The sequence below is a fragment of the Neophocaena asiaeorientalis genome, unplaced genomic scaffold (genome assembly GCF_003031525.2).
Source record: "Neophocaena asiaeorientalis asiaeorientalis breed wild unplaced genomic scaffold, Neophocaena_asiaeorientalis_V1.1 scaffold798, whole genome shotgun sequence".
In the NCBI taxonomy this organism is placed as follows: domain Eukaryota; kingdom Metazoa; phylum Chordata; class Mammalia; order Artiodactyla; family Phocoenidae; genus Neophocaena; species Neophocaena asiaeorientalis.
Genome location: NW_020173042.1, coordinates 2,854,835 through 2,865,407, shown reverse-complemented (window position 1 = coordinate 2,865,407; position 10,573 = coordinate 2,854,835). Strand labels below are relative to the sequence as shown.

General features: G+C 44.5%; 1 protein-coding gene across 3 annotated transcripts in view; it reads right to left on the bottom strand.

Annotated features, from left to right (window-relative positions):
- Positions 1 to 6,173, bottom strand: part of ZNF398 (zinc finger protein 398) — a 28,297-nt gene extending 22,124 nt beyond the window's left edge. The window contains exons 1-3 of one of the 3 annotated variants that reach the window (XM_024742843.1): positions 6,017 to 6,173; positions 5,381 to 5,587; positions 2,443 to 2,838 (exon numbers count right to left, since the gene is read on the bottom strand). In XM_024742843.1, coding sequence (XP_024598611.1) covers positions 2,443 to 2,838; positions 5,381 to 5,587; positions 6,017 to 6,040 — 627 coding nt within the window. In that variant the 5' untranslated portion in view covers positions 6,041 to 6,173. Of the gene's footprint in view, positions 1 to 2,442; positions 2,839 to 3,100; positions 3,409 to 5,380; positions 5,588 to 6,016 lie in introns of those variants that run through there. The other 2 variants (XM_024742844.1, XM_024742845.1) reach the window with 2 other exon arrangements.
- Positions 6,174 to 10,573: the final 4,400 nt, after the last annotated feature.

Below are 10,573 nucleotides of genomic sequence, written 5' to 3'. Positions count from 1 at the left end.
CCGCCGCCCCAAAAAAAAAAAAAAAAAAAAAAAAAAGGACAGTTTAAATGTTATCCACTCATCCAGGTAAGACAGTAAGTAACTTTATGGCAAATATTATGTTTAAATTACCCCAAAACCCTTCTGGAGGTACTCCAGATACACAAACAAAACACTCCGTGGGGAAGGTTCTAAGCAGCTGACTCTGAGCCCTCTGCCGCCTGCTCACCTCTGCTCCCCGCCCCCGCCAGCCTTAAAGGAGCCTCCATCGCCTCTCTTCCTGTTCGCCCTTCAGCCTGCTCCACCCAGTCTTCTATCCCCGCCCCTGCACTAAAACAACTCTTGCAAGGTCCCCAGCGAGGCTGTGTTGCCAAGTTGTATTCACCATCCTCATCCTTCTAGCCCGTTCAGTAACACGTTAACCCACACGACCACTGTCCCTTGACCCTGTGACCCACACACTCACTGGCCACCACTCCCACTTATGGCGCTTGGTCCTCGGACTCTTTCTGCTGCTTCTCCACATTCTCTCCCGAAGTAATCACCTCCGGCCTCACGACTTAACAATACAATCTGTACGTCAGTGATTTCCAAATATTTCTCACCTTTGGGCTTCGAAGATCACTTAACATCTCTCCCGAACGTATCCCAGCCATCTCAAACCAATGCTGCCAAAGGAGAACTAATTCCTTCCCACCCTGACGCATCCCCACCTCTGTAAGTGCCAATACCATCCATCCAGTCCTTCAAGTCAAAAGCCTAAGAGCCCGTGGTTAAGAGCATACGCTCTGGAGCCAACTGGGTCACAGTACAACTCCAGCATTTATACTTACTGACTGTATGAGCTTGGGCAAGTTAGGAGTCTTATTAAAGTAACTAAAGCACTTACAACAGTAAGTGCTCAGTAAATTATCACAGTTAATTTACAGCTCTTGTTCTTAATTCCTCATTCCCTAATTCCCATTAGTAAGTCCTACCGTCAATTTTACCACCAAAACAGCCTGAATCTGTCCACTTGTCTCCATCTCCACTACTGCCACCCTCACTCAAGCCACTCTCGGCCCTCCTACTATTACAGCTGCCTTATTGTTTTCTCCCTGCTTCTGTTCTTACCCCCATGACCCATTCGGCCCAGAGCGGCCAAAGAGATTCTTTCAAAATACAGACCAGATATAACTCCTCATCTAAAAAATCCCCCAGTCTTCCCATTACACCCAAGATAAAGTCCACATTCCTCACCTCGGTCTCCAATGCCCTATGTCAGTGGTTCACAACCGTAGTTGCATATTAGAATTATCTATGGAGTTTTAAGATTAATGATTAGGCCGCATCCTGAACCTGTTACATCAGAACCTCTAGATGTGATGCCCATCAAAATTTTAAAAGCCCCCCAGGTGATTCCTGTACAGCTAGGGCTGAAAAACACTGCCCTAAATGAGCTGCCACCTGCTTCTCTAGCCATGCTCCACTTACTCACTGCACACCAGCCAACTGGTCTTTTTCCTTCCCCTCAGTGTTTCAAGGTTTTTTGTGCCTTTGGGACATTGCACCAGGTATTCTTTACACCTGGGAAGCTCTTCCTCAGATCTTCTCCCAGTAGGTTCCTTCCTGTCATTTAGTCTCAGCCTAAAAATTAGCTACTTTATGAGACCTTCTGTGACATCCAATCTAAAAAATAAATCACCAGATAGCACTTTTATTTTTATCAAAGTACTTAAATGGATTTATTTTGTTTGTTTATATTATCTTTCCCCCTAAAATTTAAGCTCCAGGGGACCTTACAACAATTGTTCACTGCTGTGCCTTCAAGAAGTAGATTTCAAGCAAATACTAAGTGTTCAAGAAGTATTTGTTGAATGAATGAATAAATAAACGGGCATGTTTGGAAACTAGCTGCCTCAAGACTGTCTTCCATAGCTCAAGAATGATGTTTATTTCCTGTTGTTTTAGGGACTATTCCCTTCAGAAAGGCCGGGCCCTAGCACTGTGGCGCACTCTGTAAAGGATGCGGAAGGACAGGATCCATGTGGATCCTAGACCCACAGACAGCCCCAAACCTTATATTAACCACTTAACTCCACATCCCTTCCTCTGTCCTCCTCTTTTTTTTTTTAACCAGAATTGCCAACAAATTCAAATTGACTGATTTAAATAATATTTACTTTTGTTTCCAACCAAGACTGTAGCAGACAGGTTAAGAAAGAAGAAAGTGACTTGGGGAGTAATGGGCAAAAGAGAAAAAAATCCATCTGCCGGATAGCCAACTTTGGATTGGGAAGAGTTTTCCAATCTGAAGTCTGACACTTCACATGATCACTAAATTGAACGTGGAATGCTTCCAAAATAGATAAAACACAAAACAACTTCTTGGTTCCTTCAGCCAAACTGATTGACCAAGACTACCCCTCGCTAATAGTCTAAGGTCTAGTGGTAGCACTGCGCACGCAGAAGTGGAGGTATTACCTTTGGGATATCTCCTTTAATACCGGGGGGCAGCCGCAGGATCCAGAAGTTCCTGTTCCTCAGCAGGTTCTCCACGTTCTCCAGCCGCCTCTGCAGCAGCCCGTACTCCTGCAGCAGGGTCCCCAGCACCGCCCACTTGCCCTCCAGCTGGTTCCCAAGATCAGCCACTGTCTTTTCGCAGCTGGCCAGCTTCTTTTCGGCTGTCCCTGTCCGTCCTTCCAGGTGCAGGAGTCGCCGGCTGTGGACCTCCACCTTTCTCTCGATAGCCTGCACGGCCGCCACTACTGTCCACAAGGAGATGGCCGCAGTCTGCAGGTGTGCTTCATTTGCTGCTGGGGGTGTGGGAAGAGGAAGCGCCTGCAGGGATGTAAGGCATTCGGAGTCCCATTCAGAAGTCTGTGTGCAGTGGAAAGAGGAGATGAGACATTGAGTGTTAGAAGGAGCCCTAATCCGAACTAAAATGAGATAAGCGCTGCTTGAGTGGCCAGCGGAGATTAATCTAAATATAGTATTAGTAGTGCCTGCATAAGCCTCATCTTTATGGAGCTCATTGACATCAAAAGCCAAGAGAATTGCTTTGGTGGTTGAGGGATGGAGTAGGTGAGACAGTGAACAGGTGAAACTGGAGCAAGAAGCAGCCTGGCACAGAGCCAGTCACCCAGAGGCCAGGGTGCTGCTGCATCCTCTGTCTCTGGAAAAGCTCTAAGTGCATCAGGATCTTTCCAGGTTTCAGTGAGCTCGGTGCCCTTCTGATAAACCCCTTATTTATTGACTTAGGCTCCAGCCCCATCCATCACCCTGCTGACAAGCCACAACCATATCGTTCAGTAGCAGCTGAATAAGCTGAGAATGTTGAGTGTGGAGAAAGCATGACAGCTATTTTCAAATATTTGAGGGTTATAAAACAGAAGGCAGGACAGACTTGTTTACTCCTATACTGTGTTACTCCAGAGGGCAGAACTAGAACCAACATGAAATTTTCAGGAACGTAAACTCTGGCCTATTTGAACTAGATCTTTCCAGGAACATAACAGGCTGCCTCCTCACTGAACATACCTTGGAACAAAGAGTGTATAGAAAATGAAACTCCTACAAGAAACGGGAGGTTGGATGAGGATGACCTCTGCAAAGCCTTCTGACTCTACGAGTTTGATAACCGGCTCTTTGGCCGTAACCTCCGGTCTCTGCAGCTCTCCCAGCACCTTTTTCTCCTTTCACCTGCTCTGCGATCCCACTGAACCCTTGACTGTTCCATTTGCTCCTGGTTTACCGGCCTGCTCCGGGCTTTGCTTTCTTCCTTAGGTGATCATTTCAGCTAACTTCAACCCCTTCACTCGTCTGCCTTTCTGCCTCACCTGCTCGGCTAACCTCCGGCTTTGAATCAGTTCAATTGTTCTCATTCTCTGTTCCTGGAAGCAGGCTGGTAAGCCCTACGAAATGAAGTCACACAACCAGGTAAACTGGTGTCACCACACACCCACGGTCTCTAAGCTCAGCAGGGACTCAGCACTGCCCTGTGCCCCACACTCCGCTTCCCATTCCACAGCGTGGCCGCCACAAGCCCCTGGCCCTCTCCAGCTTTTAGTACAGCGCTTCTCAAACCAATGAGCCTAAGCATCATCTGGAGGCCCTGCTAAAATGCAAGACTCTGCTTCAGTAGGTCGAGTAGGAAAACTGGGAGTTTGCATTGAAAACAAGGTGATGTTGCTGTTGCTGCTTCAGGGAGCGCAGGCTGAGCGGGAAGACTCCTGTCCGCTGCAGGCCCCTCACTCTCAGGAGATGACGCGGCCTCCTACTTTGAGAAGAGGGTTAGAATTATTAGACCTCGACTCTCTCAACATTCTCCTCTTTCTCATCTTTTTCTTCACCCTCCTTCCCACTTCAAACTCATCAGTAGCTTGCTTAGTCCATGTTTTCTTCTTTCCTTCCCTCAGGAAAAAGGTTCATCCTATTTAAAACGAATCTCTCCACTTAATGCTCTGAATGCCACCTCCTTCCACATTTTTAGGTACACGAATCTTTTCTCTTGTTTACGGTCAATGTTTCAATCTCTCCCGGGTCTTCTCCATGGGACAGACCTGCACTGTTCAATATGGTAGCCACATGTGGCTACTGAACAGTTGAGATGCATTTATTTCCATTGAGATGTGCCGTGAGTAAAAAGTACACACCAGATTTTGAAGACTGAGTATGGGGAGAAAATGTAAAACTTCATCGATAATTTCTTAATACTAATCACACACTGAAATATTTTGTAAGCCTTGGGTTAAATAGAACATATCATTAAAGTTCATTTCATCTATTTCTCTTTACTTCTAAAATGTGACTACTGGGAATTCCCCAGCATCCAGTGGTTAGGACTCCCCGCTTTCACTGCCGAGGGCTCAGCAGGCCACTGGGCATGAATAAATAAATAAATAAATAAATAAATAAAAATAAAATGTGACTGCTTAGAAAGTTTAAGGTTATATACGTGGCTTCTATTATGTTTCTATTGGACAGGGCTGGCATATAGACACATGATCATCTCTACCGTATTGAAAAACAAGATCCAAAAGGGAAAAATAGGTCTGAGGGCACAGATGACATTCCCTCTGCTCGATCCCCCACCCCCACTGCTGCTGCTCCCTTTTTCCTCCTCTTCTTCCCCCCTCTCACTTTCGGGTCACTACTCTGTAGGCCAGTCTGGCTCCTGATCCACTACAATGATTCTCTTTGGGGTGAGCAGAGGCTTCTTAGCTGGCAAATCCAACGCATCGTTTCCGGTCCTGTTACTTGACTAGTCCCTGCTGGTTCTGCACGGCTCTTGTGTGCAGCGACTGTCTTGGTCAGCTCTGCAGGCTTAGCAACTGACGGAGCGGGCTTGGCACGCGACAGGCCTGCAGTGAACATCCGCGTAACGAATAAAACACGCAGAAGGTAATCCCGCCCTCCGAACCTGCACCGCTAGTTCACTCTGCAATCCCGACGGAGGGCCTCCTGCGTGTCCGGCATCGTCACGGGCTGGGCACTGGGGATCCCTGTCCTCCGGCGGTCCTTCAACACACCTAAGTGTTGCCGTCACCACGGCATCTGTGGCTGCGCGAGGCTCACGGAGGCGGCAGCGACGGTGACTGTGGGGTCGGCTCCCAGGGCTGGAGAATGGCTGATGAAAACCCCAAACCAAGCCAACTCCACTGCCCCGCGTCCGGCAGGCAGGAGCGGGGCTGGCACCAGGCGAGGATCGCTTCACTCATTCCTCTTCCATTGGTGTAAGAGGCTCTCTCCGCTGGAAAACTCCAAACGGGATGGGCGAGCCGGGGCCTCACACCCAAGGGCAGGGACCCAACGATGGGGGAGGGCGAGCTGTCCCAGACCCGCGCTCGGCGTCGGGGTCCCCCCCAGGCCCCTCCCCTGCCGGCGGGACCCCGGTGAGTGTCTGTGATCGACCGTCCGGGCTGCGCCCCGCTCCGGGGCCCCCGAGCCTGACAGGCCGGGCTCCCCGCCCTCCTCCCTTCCCTCGGGTCCGACCGCAGAGCCCGAGGCGCCCCGACCCTCCCGGGCTCACTGAGCTCGGCGCGCAGGCCGCCCTTACCGGAGCCGGGGCTGCTTCGGCCATGGTCCTGCGCTGTCCGGCCCGGGCCGGAGTCGCCGCCGCTGCCGCCGCCTCCGCGCTGCCCCACGCAGGCCGACCCCCGGCCTCTCCGTAGGCGGCACCCGCCCGGCCCTGCCTTCCCGACCCGGCTCTCGCACTGCCGTCGGGCTGGCCACTTGCGCCCCACCGGCTGGCCGGGCTTCGCTCGGCTCCGCTCGCGAACGGTTTGTTCTACGGAACTAAGTGAGTCTTGTTTTCTCACAAACCCCGAGAGTGCTCCACAGATTGGTGCTTAGGGCCCAGACACAAACCAGGGCTCATTCTGGGAAGTGTTTTTCTTTCTGGAGGCCCAATCAGCAGGCCCCGTCTGAAGGGAGGCGCCAGGGGGAGGGCAGCCCGATGCAGGAAGGTGGAAATGGGCGGAGTGCGAGGTCCAGGTGCCGGACAGGGCGTAGGGAGACAGTGGGTTAGAATCAGAGACCATGAGGCACAGATATGTGATGAAGACGACGTTCATCACTTGCAGAAATTGCAAATGTGGCTCCCAAGGGGAAGCGGTTCACATCCCACGTGGCCGGTGTTAGGACCAAAACTACAGTCGTCCTTATATCTCGGATTATTGAAGCTGGGGTTTGCTGGGTCTGTGCTAACGGACAGCAAAGAACCAAGTGCTATCTACGGAGGTTGTGTATCTAAGGCTGACAGAGCGTATGTTACAGTAAGACAACCATATAACCCTGAGTTTCCAGCAAGGCCCTCCTTTCAAACAGGCTTAACGTGGCCCGAAGTCCTCCCAAACGTGTATTTCAGCAAATGAATCGTCAATGCCCATAACAGTTAAAGAAGCTATAAATCACAAAAGTATGAGAACCGTCCTGTTGGGCCTGCTCTTGAGCCTACTAAGCTATTTTTAGACTGTAGCTACACCTGCAGTATGTAATTTGAGGTCTACCTCAAATTAATATATATTTTGGTCAAATGGTGAATGATGGTAAAAAATTGTCATTGTAAAGCAATTATACTCCAATAAAGATGTTAAAAAATTGCTATTCTCTGAATCAGAATATCACCATAATCGAATGAACTTCTAGAAAAGATGGGGGAAATCTGAATTTTCTTGGAAAGGAAATTCATTTTTGTAATTTTATTATTAAAAATGTAGTAATTAAAACTTTAAAAAATTTAAAGTTTGAACTTATAAGGCAAGAACAGCAACTGCTGGACACTCCTATGACCATTAAATAGAAACAATTGTATTACTAAATAAGATACTTTCAACTGAGCTTCTTGGGGCATAGGTCTAGTTCTGCCAGTATAATATGGTAACATTACCATTAAATATTCTTTCTTCTAATAGGAGCTTATTAAGGTAAAGATTTTCTCTTTTTTAATTCTTAGCCTTGAACATTTGGGGGGATGGTGATAGCATTTCATCGAAGCAATTTCGCTGACTGAAGTTTTGTGCACTGTTTCAAGAAAATACATATTTTCAGAAGCAGATTTAAGATGGCCATCCTCATATTTTTAATTTCTAATTCCTTTTTTAAATATCTTTTTACTTTATTTTATTTTTAATTTTTGACTGCATTGGGTCTTCATTGCTGTGCATGGGCTTTCTCTAGTTGCTGCGAGAGTGGGCTACTCTTCCCTGCAGTACGTGGGCTTCTCATTGTGGTGGTTTCTCTTGTTGCAGAGCACGGGGCTCCAGTAACTGTGGCGCCCAGGCTTAGTTACTCCGCGGCATGTGGGATCTTCCCGGACCAGAGCGCAAACCCATGTCGCCTGCATTGGCAGGCGGATTCTTAACCACTGTGCCACCAGGGAAGTCCCTAATTTCTAATATTTTAGCCTGTTCTTGCCACTATACATACTCACTGGAGAAAAATTTGTTCTTAAACTTTGGATCTAGAAATGGGACAATGGAGCAATTTAACTGGTTTTCAAGTTAAGAAAATAATTGAAGTTTCCATCTGCATCTTGGCTTTCCTTGGATGCACGTCAATTTCAGCATCTTCCTTAGAGTAGAATCAAAAGGAAATCTTTTTTCAGCAGCAATGATGTAGGAAATACTTGCATTCTCAAGGGACATCAATTTATTCAGCAAGTTCCAGCAAACAAACTGCTTTCCATGCAAATCACCATTGGTTATTAGTAAGTCTTGCTACGTTGGTAACGTTCTCTGGAAAATACAGAATTAAGGCCTTCTTTATTCTATAAGCCTTTGACGGATGTAATAGCTGTTGTTCTATCTTGTTTAAATATTTTGCATATGTACACGACAAGACAATTTCAAAGGTTCTTGTTTAACAAAATTTGTTATTGGTTGAAGAAAAATTGTGGAAGTAGTCTACAATCTTTCTGCTTGAATCTACTCATTTTCTATTACATCTTTTTAAGCTATAACCATTTTCTGAATATAGAACTGAAGGGAGTAAACAAATTATATGCTTGTACCCATAGCCTTTACCATATTTGCTCTGTAGTCAATAATTTTGTGCATTTCTCTTTACAGATTTTACATTCCATAAATGTTTCTCAAAGTCAAATTCACTATGTGTGTGAGACCCGGGAATCGTTCATCAAGTAAGGAAAGAGGAAACATAGTTGAATTAATCATTAATCCTCTATGTTGTCAAACCTAAAAAAATTAAGGTTGATTCTTCATGTCCAAATGTCACACATACCATATACGTACTGTGGTAGCATATTTCATAATTTCAATAACCTTTTTGTGTACAACAAAATATAAATCAGGAAAAAGTTTTTAGGAATGTTTTCTAAAATAAATCAATATTTAGAATTCATAGCTTGGGCAAATCTAAAAAAATCCTTTCTCTTCAACAGCTTAAAATGGTTATCAGTCTACAGTAATTATTTCTACAAGCTTTAAAAAATATTACCCTTCACAGATCCCAAACCACAAGGCATTGTCTAATTAAAAGCATTCTTGTAAAGTCCGTTGTTCAGAGAGAAGAAATGTATTTTGGGTGTCTCATTTTATCTCCTTTCTCCTTTTTTTCCTGGCTCCCTCTCTATTTTTAATCATGTCTCAATCAAAGATGATTAATCATATATGTCTTGTACATGACTTTTTTTGTCCTTGTGAAATTTTGAGGTAGCCATGTTGACATTCTGCATTTAATTTTACCCTCCTAATATGTGAAAAATTACCAAATAGGGCTTTTTCTTTTTTAGGATTAACAGACCAAATGGAATTTAATTAAACATTAGTTTCTAAAGATTACTTAGTGTTATGAATGCAATTGCACCAAATAATTCTACAGTAATTAGAATTGTGATACAATCTAATCTTTGTTAGTTTTGCCCTGTGGTCATATTTATATTTTTATGAACATCTGTAGGTTCAAAAAGGATATATTGTTTTTTTTAAGTTATCTGGATGACATTCTCTCAGTATTCACATTAACTGTTAATATTTAACTATCTGAAAGTTCTCATTTATTACATAAAATCAGCACCTTTCATAATCCTCAATAATTATTGTAGCATTTTACTTTTGCAATATTAAAAATACATTCATGGTACCGAAAAAAAAAAAAAAAAAAAAATACATTCATATATACCTCAATTGTTAGCATTTCAACATATAAAGCACATCATCGGATTTTGCACTTCTAGTTACATCTAGAATTTCAAATATTTAAATTTGAGAGCAGATATTCATATACTAACAATGACTGATATGCCATGTTCTTTTTAAATTACGTTTTATTGTAGTATAGTTGCTTTACAATGTTGTATTAGTTTCTGCTGTACAGCAAAGTGAATCAGTTATACCTATATATATATCCACTTTTTTTAGGTTTCCTTCCCATTTAGGTCACCACAGAGCAATGAGTAGAGTTCCCTGTGTTATACAGTAGGTTCTCATTAGTTATCTATTTTATACATAGTAGTGTATATATGTCAATCCCAATCTCTCAGTTGGTCCCATCCCCCCCTTCCCCCCTTGGTAACTGTGAGTTTTTTTCTCTACATCTGTGACTCTATTTCTGCTTTGCAAATAAGTTCATCTGTACCATTTTTCTAGATTCCACATATAAGCGATAGTATACAATATTTGTCTTTCTCCTTCTGACTTACTTCACTCTGTAGGACAGTCTCTAGGTCCATGACATGCCATGTTTACGTTACTGAAGATTGATGCACTGATGGGATATGATGGAAATCTACCCAACAGCACAGTCTTACTCATGTACAAGTTTAAGGATGCCAGAAATGGCATTGAGTAAGCGTTCAGCTATTCCACTTTGCAGTGGCTAAGGCTGAACACCACAGCTGAACAGCAGAACTTGGCCAAACACTGAACTTGAAGCCAAATAGAAAATAGTGCACCCCCAGAACATGTGCATGTAGTTCTCATCTGGGCATATGTGAAAGGCCTGGCAGTTGTGCAGTGACCAGATTACTGTGATTGTAGATGGAAATTTCCAAGTCTATTATCCATCTCGGTTGGAAGTATGGATGTTATTTTTTATTTAAATATTTTTATATTTATATGATGTAAATAGGTTGAAAATATTTTCTATTTTTACT